Source organism: Oncorhynchus mykiss, chromosome 10 (genome assembly GCF_013265735.2).
Source record: "Oncorhynchus mykiss isolate Arlee chromosome 10, USDA_OmykA_1.1, whole genome shotgun sequence".
Classification (NCBI taxonomy): domain Eukaryota; kingdom Metazoa; phylum Chordata; class Actinopteri; order Salmoniformes; family Salmonidae; genus Oncorhynchus; species Oncorhynchus mykiss.
In genome coordinates, this window is record NC_048574.1 from 78,030,070 (window position 1) to 78,053,374 (window position 23,305).

The following is a 23,305-nucleotide window of genomic DNA, read 5'->3' on the forward strand; positions in this document are numbered from 1 at the left end:
CAGACACACAGTAGAGGCACATTGAGCAGTGCAAGACAGAGTTTCCAAGTAACAGTAAAACGTTAGCCATGTTAATTCTTTGACTGGGGAAAAGGGAGTCATATTCACAGCAGTGTGATGTCATGCTCAATCAAATATATGGAGGGAAGAGAATGTGAAATGGCCACACCCGTTGTTTACATACAGGTAGAGTGGAGTCATGCACAACCAGTAAAGGTGACCAGGAAATGAAATGGCTGACATGTTCACTCTGAAAACCACTGGCAAATTATTGTATTTTTTTTAACACCAAGTTAACAGATCAAATAAACACATCTCAGGTGTAGCACCAAACCTAGGAAGGTGCAAATACAGTAAAAGCAGAGGTCCGTGTGTCTGGGCCACACCCATAGCGTGACTTGAAAGGCTGTCATTAAAGAGGATCATAAATGATACTCCTGGCATAAAAATCACCGCCTGTGTGCTGGAGCTAGGCTACTACATTGCTAGGCTACAACTCTCAAGTCACTTTGAAATAACTTCCAGTATGAACTCAACGACAGAGTCATCTCACAAATTACATTTGAGGGTAAAAATGAGAAGTGTTCAATTTGGCGAAGGAGTGAAGTAACCTACTACTACTGAAAAGAGAGCGTTCCCTCTCCTTCTCCCAAATTTCAACTGGTCAATGTTGACGAATGTCAAACATTTGGCTGTGTTGCGTTGGAACCCCCCAGCAGACAGCTAAGATAGTTTGACATGTGTATTTGTACGGTGCTCTTTTTGGTCAATAGATACTGGTGGTGAGGAGCGACAAACCATGGAACTGTAGCATACAATATAAATTGAAATAGTGTGAACTGAGAAGGTGGCAACGGCATCGCCGTTGGACTCTGAAGTCTTTCTACATACCATGAGAGTGCAAATGAAACAACCACGCCTGACTCTACCCCACCCATTGGCAGGTAGCCTAGCGGATAGGAGTGTTGGGCCAGAAACCAAAAGGTCGCTGGTCCAAATCCCGAGCCGACCAGATGAAAAATATGACAATGTGCCCCCTTGTAAGACACTCTGGATAAGAGCTTCTGCTAAATGACTATGTAAACCCATCCTATTCCAAAACGTGGCCAAGACCCACAAAACAGGTTATTCTCTTCCTCTCCCGCCCCCCTTTCTACCTTCCTCTCATTGTGAATATATCAAAGAAATCCAAGACATAAAAGAGGGAGCCACCCCTTCATAACAGAAAAGGAGAAGAAAAAAAACACGGATGGTGTTGGACAATTATTACTGTACACAGCCGTGTAATGTTACAGTAGTCGTTAGTACACTTTGCAGCTGTTTCATGACTTCCAACACATACATCTCGATATGACAAATATGACAGGAGATAAAGTTTAGTACAGAGCAAACACTTCATTAACAATGTAACGTTAGTTAGCTACCTTGGCTAGTCGAGAACAACTTCTCACTAGAGTAATTAACGCTACACCACTGCTACACATTAACAGCACGACGGGGGGAGGGAATGACAGCAAAAACTCCATCTACACATGATGGTGAGGTAAAAGAGACCTATGATAAAATGATTAACGTGGACTTTGACTCATATTTCGTGAGCGGCCCAACGTCCGTGTACGAGGAGTATCTGGTAGCTCACTCTGCCGACGGGCTTTGACCTAACGACTACAGTGTGGCCAACTTACTGTCTGCCGGGAGTCTGTGAAATACATGGAACTTAAATCCATAAAATGCTTGTTAGGTAGACAATTTTGTAAACTTCACATAACTCAATTGCTAGTTGGGTAACGTTAACTAGGTGACAAACGTCACACTCGCTCTCAAGCAAACGTTAGTTTCTGCTAGCAAACGAGCTAACTAACTTAGCAAGCTGACGACGATTGTTTTATGCTAATGTTAGCTTATTAATAGGTAACTAAGCAAGTCGCTATTATTGGACAGTAGTGCAATGAGTGCAAAACAAATACAGCCGAATACAGTAGCTATATTATAGCTAAGCTACAAATTCGCTAACTGTAGACATCTAACGTTAGCTAACCAAACTACAACACCGCTAGCGACCGCTTGCTAACTAGCTAAGGTTAACTATTTTTTTGTATACGTTCAGACACTTAAATCAAATGATTGAAAAACAATGTACTGAATTACCAATTTCGGGTGGTTCTTTTGTTGTTTTCATGCAAGTCTCCAGACGTTGTTTGAACAGGGATCCAGGCCTATCGAAACAGACTCAGATTTCCAACTGCTGCTGTTGCAACTCCAATTCTGGGCGTTCTTAGCCCACTGCACGACCGAGTAGTGAAGTCGAATTTCCCCTATTCAGCAAATAGCTTTACCTAGATTACACACACATGGGTAAACTAACGCTGAAAGTGACTAGCTTAGCCCCCCTTGACTGTGCACTCTTTGAGGACCAATCTAGAATAGATAATAGGTGTGTTCACTGCTCTTCCTTCCCGACAGTTTTCCTATTTTCCCTTCCCTGAGTGCGAGATGACGAGCACACACACAGGATAGGGGTTGGGTTCTTTACCGTAATTACCATTTGTTGCGCATTACCCAACACCAGCATGCGTTGTAAAGTAAGGTGGTTTATTTTATAAAAATACAATACACACGAATCAAAGTTTTAGTTTTCTGAATGAGTTAAATGTTTTCTGTAACATCAATGACCTTTTATTTACCACATAGGCCAATCAATGAATATAAGCAAAGCATTCAGGATATTTTTTTTTTATCTAGGCAAGTCAGTTAAGAACAAATTCTTATTTTCAATGACGGCCTAGGAACACTGTCTGTTCAGGGACAGAACGCCAGATTTGCACCTTGTCAGCTCAGGGATTTGAACTAGTCCACCGCTCTAACCACTAGGCTACCCTGCCACCCCAATGCATAGTATCACATACAGAATGTCCTATGTAGTAGTTACTGTAGTGGTAGTTACTATCATCTGTAGCTAATATAAAAAACAAAAACTAGTAACATCAATATTAAAGTAAATACTAATGAGAACATTTAAAATCTGAAAATATACAATTTACAGTAGCTGTATCAGTCTTGCACTTGTACAAACCCATATGTGTGTACTATGCACTGATAACATACACTTTTTTTTATACAAACACACACACACACACACACACACATATATATATATATATATATATATATATATATATATATATTATTTACACAAGCATTAATTATTTTCTACATCAATCAATTTTTGATTTTAGTGCACTTTCCATACATACTGCACTGGTCAAAATAGGGTGACATTTGTGACACACCCATAAATTCGTAAAAACACAGGTTATGGGATATAGGATACATTAGTTATGCAAAGCAGCACTAAACTGCAACATGTGTACAAATCTGTAATTCAATAAAAGAATTATGAGTAAATATCGATGAGAAAGTTGCCAAAATATTAAATTAAAATCACGTATCATTTTTTTCTCCATCATATACATTTTCTCTACTCCACCTTTCTTTCTCACACCCCCACCAGTCCCAGCTAGTATCAGGGTTTTATATACAGGAAATGACTCAGGACATACTGTACTCAGAACTGTGGAAATTACCTATATCTTTACATTGATTATTCTGAAAATCTGTGTGTATGTGGACAAACTGGAGAGATATTAAAAGGTTAGAAATGCATCACCCCCCCCCCCCCCCCCCCCCTCCACCCCGACTAATGTCCATTTCCTCATTTTGTGGAAATTACTAAGTGGAAATGACCTATATCTTAAATAGCTTATTCTGAAGATGTGTGTGTGTGTAACCTGATCTTGGGCAGTGTGTTCAAAGACTTGCCTCCTACTCGTCCTCTTCCTCCTGTCCTCTGGGCTGCTCTCCCCTCTCTCTGCCAGCAGCCCTCCCTCCTGGGATGCAGGGGCAACCCATCCACGCACCGCTATCCAGCTCTCTGTTGACACCTACTGACCTAAAGAGACAGCACCAGGAGACTACTGTTTACTGAAAGTAATCTCAATACACACACACACACAAGCACACACAAATGGACGCGCGCACATACACACACACACACACCATGACAGTCCATCTCCCAACTAGTTCATATTCAACCTCTATGCATAAATATTTTGTTTACCTGACTCTTGACTTGTGATGACATCATTGATGTGGAAGTAAGTGGAAGTGATTAATAACACCCTCCCTCACAGAGCAACACAAATAGATACCTGCCCTGTTTATGAGGTTTATTGTTATTCTATTTCAAAGATGAAGGGCCTACAGCAACTTATGGACTTTGAAATACAATAGCAGTTCATTATAATTGAGGATTTCTATTTAATTAATTAGTCATCATTTAATGCAATAGAGCAGTTTCTCTGATAGTGATAAATGGAGCCAAACTATCACAGAAATAGTCAAACACACAAAACAAATATGTTTCCCCGAGTATCAATACAATGCCAGAACCTGAAACCTGAAAAGAGTCTGTAAATGTCCTATCAATGGAAACTTCTCCTCCTCACTTCAGAAAGCCATTACATCATGTACAACAAGAGTGACTCAGTGAAAAGACAAACAACTCCACAGCATCTAGCCAACAAGTCTTACCTGAACAGACCACGCCGGCATCGCCTTCGCCGTGAGAAAAGCTTCCGAAGCCGGCGTATGAGTATGGGCATCGACGCAGTTCAGACTCTGATCCTCTGCATGAAAAATACATCTGTGTGACTGATCCAGATCCTCTGCGTGAAAAATACATCTGTGTGACTGATCCAGATCCTCTGCGTGAAAAATACATCTGTGTGACTGATCCAGATCCTCTGCGTGAAAAATACATCTGTGTGACTGATCCAGATCCTCTGCGTGAAAAATACATCTGTGTGACTGATCCAGATCCTCTGCGTGAAAAATACATCTGTGTGACTAATCCAGATCCTCTGCGTGAAAAATACATCTGTGTGACTGATCCAGATCCTCTGCGTGAAAAATACATCTGTGTGACTAATCCAGATCCTCTGCGTGAAAAATACATCTGTGTGACTAATCCAGATCCTCTGCGTGAAAAATACATCTGTGTGACTAATCCAGATCCTCTGCGTGAAAAATACACCTGTGTGACTAATCCAGATCCTCTGCGTGAAAAATACATCTGTGTGACTAATCCAGATCCTCTGCCAAAGTAACTGCCTCGTGTTGCTGAAACTGCAGAACCACAGTCCAGCTGTCTGCACACCACAGTTGCTTCGTTGATGTCCCAGTCAGGGCCCGCTATTGTGGCCCCGCCTAAATTATGTAAATCCACTTTCCCTGCACACCTACTCCCTCCCTGCAACAGACTGAGTAGTGTAGCTAGACAGAGAGAGAGAGAGAGAGAGAGAGAGAGAGAGAGAGAGAGAGAGAGAGAGAGAGAGAGAGAGAGAGAGAGTAAGACAAAGAGAGAAATAATGTGTGTGAGAGAGATAGAAAGTCAGAGAGAGAGAGGGGTACATGAACTGCTCTGAAATCTGGACAGAGAAGCTCTTGACAAACTACCTCTGCATCCTGCCAGTCAAAGTCAGCTTCACACACTGAGGCCCAGGACTGATTGGACTTCATCTCCAATCTACCAGAGCATGCATTCTCTCCATCCACAAGCCGCACAAAGTCGGAGGATAAACAGATGATTGAACAATCGATCAGTTGTGTTGATGATTCCGTTATCCGCAGGTCGTCAATTCTCGAACACACCTGGGATTTCTAATCAGCTAATTCTTGATTGGCTGAATGTGTGTACGTGTGTGGTTTGTGTTTGAGTGTATCAATGAAAACCCTTTTCTTAGAAATCAAGATTGCAATGATCATCCCTCCCCCATCTATCTCCCTCTCTCCAAACATCTCCCTCCCCCCCCCCCCCCCCCCCCCCCACACTCCCTCTTAACAAACACTGGATATTCTGTTTACAGTTTTTGCCGATTGCAAAATACTACACACTGTTTGTTACATTAGATACTTCGTTCAAGAATGAAATCTCTTGCAATCATTGGGAAAACACTTCTATTCAAAATGCGAAACATACCTGAAATTGGCAGCACCCACACACACACACACCCACACACACACACACACCCACACACACACACACACACACGCACACGCACACGCACACGCACACGCACACGCACCCCCACACACACACGCACACGCACACGCACACGCACACGCACACGCACACACACACCCACACACACACACACACACACACACACACACACACACACACACACACACACACACACACACACACTTCTACAGTAATTGAACACCAATTAGTCTGAGCCTCAGCACTACAAATAGACCTCAGGTTAGCTCACCTCTTTTTTGAGAACTTTGCAAACATGGAGTCAGTAAGAGTGAGAGGAAGAGGTAGAGGAAGAGAAAGAGGATGACGACGAAGACAAGAATAAAGAAGGGGACCAGGCAATATACGGAGACATATTTCAGACAACATTAGGGCCACTTTGGTGGACCATGTCATAAATCGTGGCCTGACGATGAGGGAGGCGGAGAGTCCAGCCCAACCGGAGTCGCTACACGGTAGCATCCATAATACTGACATTTAGACTGGAGAACAAGTATGTCTTCAACGTTCTACACTAGACTGTACCTATGTAGTCGTTGTACATCATTCTGCATCCCAGAACAATAGAATGTAGTCCTACAATGTTAGGTCTATGCTCCTCAGGTATAGTGCTGTGAATTACATGTAATACAGTTGTGATGTTACTGTGTACAGTATGACAGTACAGTATGTAAAAAATAACCTAACCAATGACATACTGTTGTATTTTCTACAGAACTGCCAGACGACCCCCTGAGGGTGGAAGGCAACGTCTGTTCACCATCAACAGGAACTGGCCATTGTCAGTCTAGTGTTGGTTAACAACACCATCCGCCTACATCAACTACGAGAGCAAATCATGGCAGATCACACAACATTCCATAATATCAACCGTGTCAGTATGTCGACACTCTGCCACATCCTGCGTCAACACCAACTTACGAGGAAGCAGCTGTACAGGGTTCCATTTGAGAGGAACAGAGTTAGAGTCCAGGGTTCCATCTGAGAGGAACAGAGTTAGAGTCCAGGGTTCCATCTGAGAGGAACAGAGTTAGAGTCCAGGGTTCCATCTGAGAGGAACAGAGTTAGAGTCCAGGGTTCCATCTGAGAGGAACAGAGTTAGAGTCCAGGGTTCCATCTGAGAGGAACAGAGTTAGAGTCCAGGGTTCCATCTGAGAGGAACAGAGTTAGAGTCCAGGGTTCCATCTGAGAGGAACAGAGTTAGAGTCCAGGGTTCCATCTGAGAGGAACAGAGTTAGAGTCCAGGGTTCCATCTGAGAGGAACAGAGTTAGAGTCCAGGGTTCCATCTGAGAGGAACAGAGTTAGAGTCCAGGGTTCCATCTGAGAGGAACAGAGTTAGAGTCCAGGGTTCCATCTGAGAGGAACAGAGTTAGAGTCCAGGGTTCCATCTGAGAGGAACAGAGTTAGAGTCCAGGGTTCCATCTGAGAGGAACAGAGTTAGAGTCCAAGACCTTTGTTGTGATTGTACAAGTGTCACTGTACTGTAACACAGTAATGGCAGTAGATGGTGTCCTATTGGCACTGCATAGATACATTCAGACGAAGCCGTATGTGTAAGCAGGTGCCCCCATTCTGGGGGGGGGGGGGGGGGGGGGGGGGGGGGGCTCTGACAGCTGCCAATCAGAGGCAGCTGTCAATCGTTGGCTCTGATTGAGAACCATACTTAGGTAGTCTGTGTTCCCACTATGATTTGTGGGTAGTTGTTTTGTGTGTATCACCTGACAGAACGGGTTTGTTTCTTTCATTCACGTTGTTATTTTGTTTTGTGTGTATCACCTGACAGAACGGGTTCGTTTCTTTCATTCACGTTGTTATTTTGTTTTGTGTGTATCACCTGACAGAACGGGTTCGTTTCTTTCATTCACGTTGTTATTTTGTTTTATGTGTTCAGTTCTAATAAATGAACATGGACACTTACCACGCTGCATATTGGTCCCATCTTGACTACTCTTCCTCAGACGAAGAAGAGATTCGTTACAGTAAACAATAGTTGGAAAAATGACTTGTGTCATGCACAAAGTGGATGTCCTAACTGACTTGCCAAAACTATAGTTTGTTAAGAAGACATTTGTGGAGAGGTTGAAAAACAAATTATAATGACTCAAATCTAAGTGTATGTAAACTTCCCACTTCAACTGTATATTGTAAACTAGGCCTACCTAAAGAACAAAAACAGCGATGTCTCACAAACCCTCGTCTAGGCCTACTCCGTTCGATTTGACAGAGATCAGAACGAGGTAGGTTATTCATGTATGTAACCTAGTGATGTGAATTTGAACGTAAACCAAATGAGACGATATGGAGGGGAATATTTATTAGGCTGCTTCATGATGCTAATTTAGCTTTACTGATGTTTCCAAAGACCTGTCTGCAGGATTTCAACGAGGCCTACAGTAGCCTACTTCAAACCAAATGTTTTTCAAAACTGCAAATGTATATGCCATTGATCATGACACCTCTTATCAACAGCTGTTATTGTTGCAATATGCATTTATGTCCCTTACAAAAAAAGATTGCAGTTTTGAAACTGCAGTATAAGTGCAGTAACAGCAGTCGACTGGTATTTTGGAAGCAGTAATTATAGATAACTGCAGTTACACTGCGAAATTATTGCATTAAAAAAAAACGTATTTTTGGACGCTGTGTTGGCAGAACACTGCAGTTATACTGCACTCTGACTGCAATATTTTTACGTCAGGGGTGTGTGAGTGCATGCTTGCGTGTGTGTGTGTGTGTGTAAACACATTTTGATTTGCAGATGTGGGAATTATTGAGCTAAAGTTTATGTGGTGGTAAATTATTAATGTGTTAATACAATGCAATTTTTGAGGACATACCTCAACCCACAGAGCTAGGTGTAAACAAACAGATGCTATGGACCAGAGCTAGGTGTAAACAAACAGATGATATGGACCAGAGCTAGAGGTAAACAAACAGATGATATGGACCAGAGCCATAGGTAAACAAACAGATGCTATGGACCAGAGCTAGAGGTAAACAAACAGATGATATGGACCAGAGCCATAGGTAAACAAACAGATGCTATGGACCAGAGCTAGAGGTAAACAAACAGATGATATGGACCAGAGCTAGGTGTAAACAAACATATGCTATGGACCAGAGCTAGAGGTAAACAAACATATGCTATGGACCAGAGCTAGAGGTAAACAAACAGATGCTATGGACCAGAGCTAGAGGTAAACAAACAGATGATATGGACCAGAGCTAGGTGTAAACAAACAGATGATATGGACCAGAGCCAGAGGTAAACAAACAGATGCTATGGACCAGAGCTAGGTGTAAACAAACAGATGATGTGGACCAGAGCCATAGGTAAACAAACAGATGATATGGACCAGAGCCAGAGGTAAACAAACAGATGATATGGACCAGAGCCAGAGGTAAACAAACAGATGCTATGGACCAGAGCCAGAGGTAAACAAACAGATGATATGGACCAGAGCCAGAGGTAAACAAACAGATGCTATGGACCAGAGCTAGGTGTAAACAAACAGATGCTATGGACCAGAGCCAGAGGTAAACAAACAGATGATATGGACCAGAGCCAGAGGTAAACAAACAGATGCTATGGACCAGAGCCAGAGGTAAACAAACAGATGATATGGACCAGAGCCAGAGGTAAACAAACAGATGCTATGGACCAGAGCTAGGTGTAAACAAACAGATGCTATGGACCAGAGCCAGAGGTAAACAAACAGATGCTATGGACCAGAGCCAGAGGTAAACAAACAGATGATATGGACCAGAGCTAGGTGTAAACAAACAGATGCTATGGACCAGAGCCAGAGGTAAACAAACAGATGCTATGGACCAGAGCCAGAGGTAAACAAACAGATGATATGGACCAGAGCCAGAGGTAAACAAACAGATGCTATGGACCAGACCTTGAGGTAAACAAACAGAACTAACGTAAACCTTTGTAACCTGTTAGCTGTTAGTTCTGACAGCGGCTAGTAGATGAGACGACCTCTGACCTTGTCACAGCTCACAGCACTCCTCTGGTCTGGTTGGACTGTTGTGAAGGCAGACAGAGGAACTGCATGTGTGTCTGAGAGCAGGATCTTTGGGGATAAGGACGGTACAGCCATAGACAGACACACCACTGGGAGGAGCAAAGGCACTCCAATGAACTAATGAGAGCCTAAGTAGAGGATGATTGACACACTGAAGCCCCCGCCCCCCTCCCTCCAGCCACTGCCAATAATGTGTCTGATAAAGGGTCAGGCCTTTCCTGTGTCAGCCTGCACATAGCTGCAACCAGGACACAACCTCAGTCAGTGACTCCGCATAAAACTGCCAACTGGGACACCAGCCAACATGGAACACACTGAGGCATTCTCTCCAGCCGACAACATGGACTTTGGGAACCTGGCTTCAATCGGTGGGGGGACAGCCTTTTAGGGAGGCAAGCAATTTAAACCAGTGAACCAGTTTGAACCAGTTTGAACCAGTGAACCAGTTAGAACCAGTGAGACAGTTAGAACCAGTGAGAACCAGTTTGAACCAGTTTGAACCAGTGAACCAGTTAGAACCAGTGAGACAGTTAGAACCAGTGAGAACCAGTTTGAACCAGTTTGAACCAGTGAGACAGTTAGAACCAGTGAGCCTTTTAGAACCAGTGAGACAGTTAGAACCAGTGAGACAGTTATAACCAGTGAGTAAGTCAGATGAGTTGAACCAGTGAGCAGACAGAGAGAACTATGTGGTACTATAGAGACCAGAGAACTACGATGAACACTGTGTTCTGAGAGAGAAGACGACAGAGGCTTCCACTGTTGGCCCTTCTACAGGTAGAGTGTGTGTGTGTGTGTGTGTGTGTGTGTGTGTGTGTGTGTGTGTGTGTGTGTGTGTGTGTGTGTGTGTGTGTGTGTGTGTGTGTGTGTGTGTGTGTGTGTGTGTGTGTGTGTGCATAGTATGCATCTTGTGAGTATGTTTGCTTTTGTGTCCAGTGTATCTGGGTTAACGGTGTATTTGCTGTTAGATAGCAATACTATGTAACAGAGTTTCAGGAGCAGTGCCCTCTGTGTGTGTGTGTGTACTGTGTGTACTGTGTGTGAGAACCTAGTGCTATAGTGCCAGATGTAGTGAAAGAAAGGTTAAGGTTAATACTGGCTTTTTAATCCTGCCGAGTTCCTGATGGAACCCTATTCCCTATTTACTGAAGTGCACTACCAGGGCCAGGGCTGGTCAAAGGTAGTGCACTATATAGGGAATAGTATGCCGTTTGGGACACAGTTGTAGTAAACATGACGGACTCACCTGTGTTCTCTAACAGGCAGTCAGGCTGTCAGTAGTTCTATTCAAGGTCTACTAGTTTGTGTTCATGTTCTACTAATTCTAGTCAATGCAGATCAACACGGTGAAGTGTGAGGTAAACTAGCTGCAGGGGGGTTCACTGCCCTCATTTATTTTAGTACTTCATATTTTGGAACTAGTCCCGCCTCATCTCCTCTTACTTTCCAAAAATACCCCTGGGGCTGAAAGGGGGCACCAATGCTGTCGTCAGAAATTGAGGGACCCACCACCACTACTAGTACCGAGCTTCACCACCACCCCTCTGACCAGCAACACAAAGTCCCATAGGAGGAACCCGAAAGTGAAGCAGGAAGTAAGCGGCAGTGGCAGCAGCAAGCATGCTGGGATGTGGGGGCGGGGCCAAGCTGCGCCACAGTTTGACGGTGGCCTCGGGATTCGTTGAAAACCTGTGTTTCTCGGGGATAGCGTACGGCTGGGCGTCGCTGGTGTTCATCCTTAAGAACGACGGCTACTTCAGTGACCTCTGTGACATCACTGCCAACGCCACCGACCCCGGTGACATTATCACATTGTCAGGGGAGCGGCCCGGTGATAACATCATACAGTCAGGTGAGTCATGAGCTCGCACACACACGCTTTCTCTCTCTCACACACACAACCTCTTTCTCACACACACAACCTCTTTCTCACACACACAAAAGCGTCTGAAGCTCACAAAAAGCTCTCTCCCCCATCCCTCCTCTCTCTCTGAGACACCAGTAGACAGTATGAACAGTTCTCTCTCTCCCCCATCCCTCCTCTCTCTCTGAGACACCAGTAGACAGGATGAACAGTTCTCTCTGGTCTCTCCATCCATCTTTCCTTCTCACCCTCTCTCCAATCCCAGCCCTCCATCTTTCTCTTTCTCTGTCTCAAAATGTAGTAGACAGGAGACAGGATGAACAGTTCTCTCTCTCCGACATCCCACCATCTCTCTCTCTCTCTCTCTCTCTCTCTCTCTCAGACTGTAGTGGCCAAGATGAACAGTTCTCTCTGGTCTTCACCGTCGCCTCCTTCTCCATGAACTTCCTGCGTTTCCCTCTGGGCTTCCTGTTCGACCACTTCGGCACCATGGCGACCAGGCTCCTGGCCACGTGAGAATGTTTTATTATTGTAAAAAAAAATGTATTGCTGCCCATCATTTATTTTTGGGGGTCAACTAACTGGTGAGTGTCGTTTTTACAACAATGGCTTTGTCTGAAATAGCACCCTATTCCCTATTAGTGTCCTACTGTTGACCAGAGACCTACAGTATGAGCCCCGGTCTAAAGTAGTGCACTGGGACAGGGTGTGAAATGAATTTCCAGGTGAACCAAAAGGAGAGCAGTTGTTGATAAAAATCTATCAAAAATCTATCTGGTTTATTCCAAGAGTTCAGGGAGAACCTCCAGAACAGAAGCAGAGAACATTTCTAATGTTAATCACATTGTCACAGAAGATTCTGGAAACACCAGCCTGAGAGACTTGTAGGAATTCTCATCATCAGCTGCTACAGAATCACAGTGTCACAGAGACACAGTGTGTCTGGTTCCAAACCTGAACCACATTCAACACCAGCAGACATTTATACCGGCAGTTAAACAGGTCAAAGGTTGGGACGTCCCCTCTGGGCACAGACGTCAGTTCAACGTCTAGTTTTCATTTACATTTGGTTGAGTTGTCAACTGACGTGAATTCAACGCTAAATCAATAACAAACCAAAACAATCACCACGTCGTTGGATTTAAGTAAAACATTTGGGGTGACAATATATGACATAGTCTGACGTTGAAGACCTGTCAAATCCAATTCGTTTTCCACGTTGATTCAACGTCCATTACATCGATGTTTTGGCTTGAAATGATGTGGAAACAACATGGATTCAACCACTTTTTCTCCAGTGGGTCAGTACTTAGTTCCAACCGATAATTATAGACTAACAGGGTTAATTAAACATGGTTAACACCTGTTTCCCTCCCCCAAGGAAAGCATCTGTCTGCGTCTCCCCCCACATAAAATCATGTTTATTACATATCAATCCATATCAACAGAAAATGAAATACAAGAAAATCATTTCTCCAATAATTTCCCATTACAGGCTGTCATTTCAGATACAGACAGGTGTGTTTATAGATTTTTTCCGCTGACAATGATTTTATTTAATTGTTTAATTTTTAATTACACCTTTATTTAACCAGGTAGGCTAGTTGAGAACACCTTTATTTAACCAGGTAGGCTAGTTGAGAACACCTTTATTTATCCAGGTAGGCTAGTTGAGAACACCTTTATTTATCCAGGTAGGCTAGTTGAGAACACCTTTATTTAACCAGGTAGGCTAGTTGAGAACACCTTTATTTAACCAGGTAGGCTAGTTGAGAACAAGTTCTCATTTACAACTGCGACCTGGCCAAGATAAAGCATAGCAATTCGACACATACAACAACACAGTTACACATGGAATAAGCAAAACATAGTCAATAATACAGTAGAAAAAAACAAAACAAAAAGTCTATATACAGTGAGTGCAAATGAGGTGAGATAAGGGAGTTAAGGCAATAAATAGGCCATGGTGGTGAGGTAATTACAATATAGCAATTAAACACTGGAATGTTAGATGTGCAGAAGATGAATGTGCAAGTAGAGATACTGGGATGCAAAGGAGCAAGATAAATAAATACAGTATGGGGATGAGGTAGATAGATGGGCTGTTTACATGATGACAATGGTGATGGTATTTTCCACATTTTGTTACGTTACAGACTTACTCCAAAAATGTATTACATTGTTTTTCCCCCTCATCAATCTGCACACAATACCCCATAATGACAAAGCAAAAACTGTTTTTTGGAAATGTTTGCTAATCTATTCAAAATAAAAAACTGATATCACATTTACATAGTTATTCAGACCTTTTCTCAGTACTTTGTTCAAGCACCTTTGGCATTGATTACAGCATTGAGTCTTCTTTGGTATGTCGCTACAAGCTTAGCACACCTGTATTTGGGGAGTTTCTCCCATTCTTCTCTGCAGATCCTCAAGCTCTGTCAGGGTGGATGGGGAGCATTGCGGCACAGCTTTTTTCAGGTCTCTTCAGACATTTTCGATCAGATTCATGTGTGGGCCACTTCATGACATTGAGACTTGTTCCGAAGCCACTCCTGCGTTGTCTTGGCTGTGTGCTTAGGGTCATTGTCCTGTTGCAAGGTGAACCTTCGCCCCAGTTTGAGGTCATGAGCACTCTGGAGCAGGTTTTCATCAAGGATCTCTCTGTACTTTGCTCCGTTCAGGTTTCCCTCAATCCTGACTGGTCTCCCAGTCCCTTCTGCTGAAAAACATCCCCACAGCATGATGCTGCCACCACCATGCTTCACTGTAGGGATGGTGCCAGGTTTCGTACAGATGTGACGCTTGGCATTCAGGCCAACATTTTGTTTCTCATGGTCTGAGAGTCTTTAGGTGCCTTTTGGCAAACTCCAAGCAGGATGTCATGTGCCTTTTACTGAGGAGTGGTTTCCGTCTGGCCACTCTACCATAATGGCCTAATTGGTGGAGTGCTGCAGAGATGGTTGTCCTTCTGAAAGATTCTCCCATCTTCACAGAGGAACTCTGGAGCTCTGTCAGAGTGACCATTGGGTTCTTGGTCACCTCCCTGACCAAGGCCCTTCTCCCCCGATTACTCAGTTTGGCCCGGGCGGCCAACTCTAGGAAGAGTCTTGGTGGTTCCAAACTTCTTCCATTTAAGAATGATGGCCAATGTGTTCTTGGGGACTTTAATGCTGCAGAATTTCTTTGTACCCTTCCACAGATCTGTGCCTTGACATAATCCTGTCTCTGAGCTCTTCAGACAATTCCTTCGACGTCATGGCTTGGTTTTTACTCTGACATGACCTGTCAACTGTGGGACCTTATATAGACAGGTGTGTGCCTTTCTAAATCATGTCCAGTCAATTTAATTTACCACAGGTGGACACCAATCAAGTTGTAGAAACATCAAGGATGATAAATGGAAACAGGATACACCCGGTGCTCAATTTCGAGTCTCGTAGCAAAGGGTCTGAATACTTATGCAAATAAGGTATTTATTTTATTTCTAAAACCTGTTTTGACTTCATCATTATGGGGTATTGTGTGTAGATTGCTGAGGATTTTAAAATATACATATTTTTTGAATAAGGCTGTGTGGTTAGTCAAGGGGTCTGAATACTAACCAAAAGCACTGTTTCTCTAAATCAATGTTATCATGACACCAAACCATCACAAAACTACCTATGCTCATACCCTCCCTCGCCCCTACCACCCTCCCTCCCTGCCTGCGTCTTCTTTTCTAGATGTCTGTACACCACGGGGACCTTGTTGATAACTGTCTCCAGTCCAGGTACTTTTATAACATATTGAAATGTCGGTTAGCGTGTCTTGACCTTCGGTCTTTAATTGACGTTTTTTGTTTTTTTTAAGAATTATTGCCTTGTCCTCACCCCCCCCCCCCCTCCACCCCACCCACCCCCTGCTTCTCTCTCTCACACACAGAGCAGTCAGCGTTGCTGTTTCCTGCCATCTCGTGCCTGATCACATCTGGAATGTTGTTCTACACCACCAATGCTCAAGTTGGTCTCTTTCAAAGCTACAGTCTGTCATCTCTATGTCATGACATGCATTTGGTCAACAGATGGTAAACTAGTGGTCATCTCTGTACCTCTGTCTTCTTAAGGTGGGGAACCTGTTCGACAGCCACCGTTCCACGGTCATATCGGTCTACGCCGGGGCCTTCGACTCCTCCGCCGCTGTCTTCCTCATCATCAAGGTAACACAGCATCTTCCTTATGACTATTCCTCAATGTGGGACAGGTTTCCTTATGACTATTCCTCAGTGTGGGACAGGTTTAATGAGGGTTTATACTGTTGAAAACCTCCTGACTTCCTGAATATTCCTCATTGTGGGACAGATTTAATGAGGGTCTGAACTGTTTAAAACCTTCTGACTTCCTGAATATTCCTCAATTTGGGACAGGTTTAATGAGGGTTTATACTGTTGAAAACCTTCTGACTTCCTGAATATTCCTCAATTTGGGACAGATTTCTGGTACTTGAACTGTTGCACAGTCAGCACCTGCTGTTTTCAGAAGGGACTACATCAACTGAAATGTAGCATCCTCTAGATGAAACATGAATCCAAACGGTCATTAATGATTTGCTTCTCCTTAATCTGACCTTTGACTGACTGCTTAATTCCATTGTGACAGATGCAAACTTAGCTCAGGCAAAAACATTAATGATTTAAGTAATCACTGATAATCAAAAGAGGTGAAGAAAGGATTCATACATGCTGTATATAACCTCTCCCTCTTCCTCCCTCTCTCTCTCTCTCTCTCTCTCTGAAGTTTTTGTATGAAAGAGGGGTCTCTTTCCACTCCTCCTTCCTCGTTCTCTCCGTCTGCAGCGTCATCCACGTCTTCCGGACGTTCTTCCTCATGCCCAAGACCCACATCCCCTACCCACTCCCCGACAGATACGCTTACGGGTCAGAAGAACTATGACTCCCACGATGCACCACCACACCACACAACCAGACTAACAGTCACCATGGTGACCGACCACTATGGAAGCCAAAAAGGACTGTCGCCGCCATGATTTTAAAGCGGTGACTCTGACTCAGCTCTTTGTGACAGGGTGAGCTGCGGTGGCCGGCGTTGGGAGAGAGGGGGAGATAGAGGAGAAAGGGACGGAGGAGGAGGAGAGAGAAAAGGAGATGTGAATGCCAAATATCAGAAGATTGCTGTGTTACAGAAGGCTGAGAGTGCCCCGCTGCAGTCGCAGGACAAAGCAGGACCTTCCAGACCCGATCAGCCTGAGAGAGGTAAGAAACCTGGTCTTCCCAGTCAATTCAAATAAATATAAAGGGCTTTATTGGCATGACATAGTCCTACATATTGTAAAAGTTACTAAAAAGCACTGAGAAAGTGAGCAATGTCATTCACTCACAGACACCTCATACAGCCACACAAGCATCATAGAATATTGCCCTAACCAACACCCAGTCTCTGTCCTCCTCCCTTCCTCCATTTCTCCCTCTCTCTCTGTCCTCCTGCCTTCCTCCATTTCTCCCTCTCTCTCTGTCCTCCTCCCGTCCTCCGTCTCTCTCTCTCTCTGTCCTCCTCCCTTCCTCCGTCTCCCTCTCTCTCTGTCCTTCACCCCCCTCCTTCTCTCTCTCTCTCTCTCTGTCCTTCACCCCCCTCCTTCTCTCTCTCTCCCTCTCTCTGTCCTTCACCCCCTCCTTTTCTCGCTCTCTCTGTCCTTTACCCCCTCCTTCTCTCTCTCTCTCCCTCTCTCTCTGTCCTTCACCCCTCCTTCTCTCTCTCTCCCTCTCTCTGTCCTTCACCCCCTCATTCTCTCTCTCTCTCCCTTCCTCTCTCTGTCCTTCACCCCCCTCCTTCTCTCTCTCTCTCTCTCTCTCTCCCTCTCTCTCTCTCTCTCTCTGTCCTTCACCCCTCTCTCTCTCTCTCTGTCCTTCACCCCTCTCTCTCTCTCTCTCTCTGTCCTTCACCCCTCTCTCTCTCTCTCTCTGTGTCCTTCACCCCACTCCTTCTCTCTCTCTGTCCTTCACCCCACTCATCTCTCTCTCTGTCCTTCACCCCCCTCTCTCTCTCTCTGTCCTTCACCCCTCTCCTTCTCTCTCTCTCTCAGTTACCAGTTTTAGGAGTTGTGTCCTGTCCTGGTTCTTCCTGTGGCACCTGGTCTGGGTGGCTGTCATGCAGTTCTGTCACTTCCTGTTCATCGCCACGGTGAACCCCATGCTCAACCGGCTGGCCAACAGAGACCAGACCTTGGGTAAAAAATAACAGAAAAACACAAATACAGCTATTTTTCTGCCTCTGTGTAGACTACTTCTCTAATTTAGTGGTTATCAATGCTGTTCTTTTCTCTCTCTCTCTCTTCCTCCGCCTGTCTCTTATTCTCTATCTCTACCCCCACCTTCTCTCTCTCTCTCTGTCTATCTCTGTCTCTCTATCTCTACCCCCACCTTCTCTCTCTCTCTCTGTCTCTCTGTCTCTCTATCTCTACCCCCACCTTCTCTCTCTCTCTCTCTCTCCTCTGTCTCTGTCTCTTTCTTTCAGTGAGTCAGTACACCAATGCCTTTGCCTTCACCCAGCTCTGTGGGGTCCTCTGTGGTCCCTGGAATGGCCTCATCATGGACAGACACAAGGGGAAGCCACTGGCTCCAGGTGGGTGACATCATAGACGTTAAGGGCAGGTGACAGTGTGGGCATTAGAATAAGATGGTATTGATAGACAACATTTACACACAGTCACAATGTTACCTGGTGATATGGTGCTGCTAGGGATCGACAACACATAGTCACAATGTTACCTGGTGATATGGTGCTGCTAGTGATCGACAACACATAGTCACAATGTTACCTGGTGATATGGTGCTGCTAGTGATCGACAACACATAGTCACAATGTTACCTGGTGATATGGTGCTGCTAGTGATAGACAACACATAGTCACAATGTTACCTGGTGATATGATGCTGCTAGTGATAGACAACACATAGTCACAATGTTACCTGGTGATATGGTGCTGCTAGTGATCGACAACACATAGTCACAATGTTACCTGGTGATATGGTGCTGCTAGTGATAGACAACACATAGTCACAATGTTACCTGGTGATATGATGCTGCTAGTGATAGACAACACACAGTCACAATGTTACCTGGTGATATGGTGCTGCTAGTGATCGACAACACACAGTCACAATGTTACCTGGTGATATGGTGCTGCTAGTGATAGACAACACATAGTCACAATGTTACCTGGTGATATGGTGCTGCTAGTGATCGACAACACACAGTCACAATGTTACCTGGTGATATGGTGCTGCTAGTGATCGACAACACACAGTCACAATGTTACCTGGTGATATGGTGCTGCTAGTGATAGACAACATTTAGAGACAGAATACAGACAATGAAGTTTAAACAAAGTTTACATACATTATATCATTTATATTATAAACTGGCTGGTTTGAGCCCTGAATGCTGATTGGCAGACAGCCGTGATATATCAGACCGTATTCCATGGGTATGACAAAACCTGTATTTTTACGACTCTAATAACGTTGGTAACCAGTTTATAACAGCAATAAGGCACCTCAGGTTTGTGGTACATGGCCAATATACCACGGCTAAAGGCTGTACACAGGCACTCTGCGTTGCATCGTGTATAAGAACAGCGCTTAGCCGTGGTATATTGACCATATACCTCAAACCCCCTCGGGCCTTATTGCTTAATTAGGTGTCGTTAGGTGGCCATTTTGTGAAGTAGTCTGGCCTGACTGCTGGCTGTGGATCTGCAGTTGCACTTTGTGATAACTGTTGATTGGTTGATAAATTTATTGATTTCAAATCAAATCAAATGTATTTTTATAGCCCTTCGTACATCAGCTGATATCTCAAAGTGCTGTACAGAAACCCAGCCTAAAACCCCAAACAGCAAGCAATGCAGGTGTAGAAGCACGGTGTCTAGGAAAAACTCCCTAGAAAGGCCAAAACATAGGAAGAAACCTAGAGAGGAACCAGGCTATGTGGGGTGGCCAGTCCTCTTCTGGCTGTGCCAGGTGGAGATTATAACAGAACATGGCCAAGATGTTCAAATGTTCATAAATGACCAGCATGGTCAAATAATAATAATCACAGTAGCTGTCAAGGGTGCAGCAAGTCAGCACCTCAGGAGTAAATGTCAGTTGGCTTTTCATAGCCGATCATTAAGAGTATCTCTACCGCTCCTGCTGTCTCTTGAGAGTTGAAAACAGCAGGTCTGGGACAGATAGCACGTCCGGTGAACAGGTCAGGGTTCCATAGCCGCAGGCAGAACAGTTGAAACTGGAGCAGCAGCACGGCCAGGTGGACATCATGCTAGGTAGTCCTGAGGCATGGTCCTAGGGCTCAGGTCCTCCGAGAGAGAGAAAGAAAGAGAGAATTAGAGAGAGCATACTTAAATTCACACAAGACACCGGATAAGACAGGAGAAGTACTCCAGATACAACAGACTGACCCTAGCCCCCCGACACATAAACTACTGCAACATAAATACTGGAGGCTGAGAAATGAGGGGTCAGGAGACTCTGTGGCCCCATCCGATGATACCCCCGGACAGGGCCAAACAGGCAGGATATAACCCCACCCACTTTGCCAAAGCACAGCCCCCACACCACTAGAGGGATATCTTCAACCACCAACTTACCATCCTGAGACAAGGCAGAGTATAGCCCACAAAGATCTCCGCCACGGCACAACCCAAGGAGGGGGCGCCAACCCATACAGGAAGATCACGTCAGTGACTCAACCCACTCAAGTGACGCACCCCCCCTAGGGATGGCATGGAAGAGCACCAGTAAGCCAGTGACTCAGCCCCTGTAAAAGGGTTAGAGGCAGAGAATCCCAGTGGAGAGAGGGGAACCGGCCAGGCAGAGACAGCAAGGGCGGTTCGTTGCTCCAGAACCTTTTCGTTCACCTTCACACTCCTGGGCCAGACTACACTCAATCATATGACCCACTGAAGAGATGAGTTTTCAGTAAAGACTTAAAGGTTGAGACTGAGTCTGCGTCTTTCACATGGGTAGGCAGACCATTCCATAAAAATGGAGCTCTATAGGAGAAAGCCCTTCCTCCAGCTGTTTGCTTAGAAATTCTAGGGACAATTAGGAGACCTGCGTCTTGTGACCATAGCGTAGGTGTGGGTATGTACGACAGGACCAAATCGGAAAAATAGGTAGGAGCAAGCCCATGTAATGCTTTGTAGATTTAGATGGTGAATAAGTCCTGGAAAAGCTTACAGCTGTAGTTAAAGATGGACTCCATTTATTTAAACACAGTAGACCCAAGCAACAAGCAGTTAAAATGAAAGTCATAAGTATCTCAATCAACGTTTCATCCTCACCTACCTCTTTCTGTCTTTCCCATCCCTCCCTCACCTCTCTCCCGCCTCCCTCTGACACACTCTCCCTTCTCTCTCCCCAAAGGAGACGAAGCAAGAAGCCGACCTGTGCTCCTCCTCTCTCTTCCTCTCACCTCCCTCATTCACTCACTCTCTCTTCCACCTCTCTCTGACACACTCTCCTTTCTCTCTCCCCCTTTCTCTCCCGAAAGGAGAGACGAAGCAAGAAGCCGACCTGCGCTCCTCTTCTCTCTCCCTCTTCCTCACCTCCCTCCAGTGCCTCCTCTTCTACGTCTGCTTCTCCTCTCCTCTCCTTCCTCTCCAGTACCTCACCTTCATCCTGCAAGTCCTCAACAGTGCCTTCATCTATGGTGGACACCAAGCCTTCCTCACCATCGCGTACGTTCACACTGTGTGTGTGTGTTATGTCTCCTATCCTAAAGTACCCCCAGCCCCACCACCACAATTTAACCCTACCTCGACCACCATTACTACTATTGCTTTTACCATCGAGGACCACTTTGTAAATAATCATTTTAATGAATACTTTCAAGTGATATCCTCTAGGTCCACATTGTACAGTTTGTTGTATATGTCTGTTACCCAAAATAAATTAAATTCAACAAAAGAAAACTCCACTAGTCATCCAGTTGTTTAATCCGTCTGTCTTCTTCTTTTCCTCTCGTCTCCCCACCAGGTTTCCCGGCTGCCATTTTGGTAAGTTGTCTGGTCTGATAACATCTCTGTCAGCTGTGGTTCTGCTGCTCCAGTTCCCTGTTCTACACCTCATCAGAGAGTTGCTGCATGGAGACCCTATCTATGTGAGTCAGTCAGTCAACTTATTTTTCCTACAGAAAACAGTAGGGGCCTCATACCTGTGTAATGAACTAGGGTTATATACCTTTGAGTGTTTACCAAGCCTCTCATCGAGTACCCGCTGTTGTTCTACGTATTTGGTGTATTCCAGAACTAACTGTTTCAACTAGTGAGTGGCTTGGTGATGACTAGATTGATGGAATCAGATGTGCTAGAACTGTAATACATTAAGTAAGTAGAATGGCTGGAGTACTGGAGAGGATGTTTTGGGAAACAGATAGACCACAGGCTCTGCACAAGGGGGGCTCAATCTTTGTGTTCTTCTTCCCACCTCTCCTGTCCTCCAGGTGAACGTGGGTCTGACCCTCCTCACCCTCCTCACCTTCATCCACCCCCTCCACGTCCACCTCCACTGCCGCTCTCTAGCCAGTCAGAGGAGGGCTAGGACCGAACAGGAAGTAACAAACTCAGGGTCAAAGGTCACGTGCAACAGGCTGGTGGGGATGTGACGACAACCAACAACAGTAGTGGTGCGTCTCAATAGTCTAAAGTCGCTTCCTCTCCTTGTCTCCTTTCCTTTGATAACATTGATCTGATAAAATTGGTGGAAAACAGGGTCTGTGTCCCAAATAGTGCCCTATCCCCTACATGAGACATTACTTTTGATGGGACCTGGATAAAAGTAGTGCCCTATATTAGGGAATAGGGTGCATTGGGGCACAAACAGGTGCTTCTGTAGGGTGCCTTCCCTTCGCCATCTTGCTTTCACTTGTCCGATGTAGGTGAAGGAGAGGAGACGAGGAGAGAAAGCATCTTTAGACTGTTGGGATGCATCCAGGACAATTGACACTACATCATGGACAATGCCACTGACTGTTCAAGGCAGGGCAAAGGAGGACAGTGACCAAAGTGAAGACCTACTGTAATGTGCGTGTTAACCTGTCTGATTGTAATAAAGAATACAACTAAACTGTGAAACAACAAAGTCCAAAGTATAGTTTAATTGATAAGTTTGAATGGTCAAAATATCAATCACAATGGGTTAAATATGTGGCTCCCAAGTGACGCAGCGGTCTAAGGCACTGCATCTCAGTGCTAGAGGTGTCACTACAGACCCTGGTTTGATCCCGGGCTGTATCACAACCGGCCGTGATC

The 23,305-nt window shown here is 44.8% G+C and overlaps 2 protein-coding genes across 7 annotated transcripts in view; one reads left to right on the forward strand and one right to left on the reverse strand.

The window, feature by feature from the left end:
* The window catches only part of LOC110519243 (catenin delta-1), a 54,996-nt gene extending 52,461 nt beyond the window's left edge, over nt 1-2,535 (reverse strand). For 4 of the 6 annotated variants that reach the window (XM_036934045.1, XM_036934044.1, XM_036934046.1 and 1 more), the window contains exon 1: nt 2,149-2,535. The gene's annotated coding sequence lies outside the window, so the exon portion shown is untranslated. The remainder of the gene's footprint in view (nt 1-2,148) is intronic. The other 2 variants (XM_036934049.1, XM_036934048.1) reach the window with 1 other exon arrangement.
* On the forward strand, nt 1,565-23,135 carry LOC110498611 (solute carrier family 43 member 3). The gene is made up of 14 exons (XM_036989396.1): nt 1,565-1,630; nt 10,837-10,912; nt 11,844-11,987; nt 12,382-12,511; nt 15,725-15,771; nt 15,924-16,000; nt 16,105-16,197; nt 16,775-16,914; nt 17,063-17,250; nt 18,078-18,221; nt 18,509-18,616; nt 21,547-21,733; nt 22,032-22,155; nt 22,498-23,135. Exons 1-14 carry the CDS (start codon nt 1,565-1,567, stop codon nt 22,657-22,659), a joined length of 1,686 nt encoding a protein of 561 aa, XP_036845291.1. The 3' UTR covers nt 22,660-23,135.
* Nucleotides 23,136-23,305: the final 170 nt, after the last annotated feature.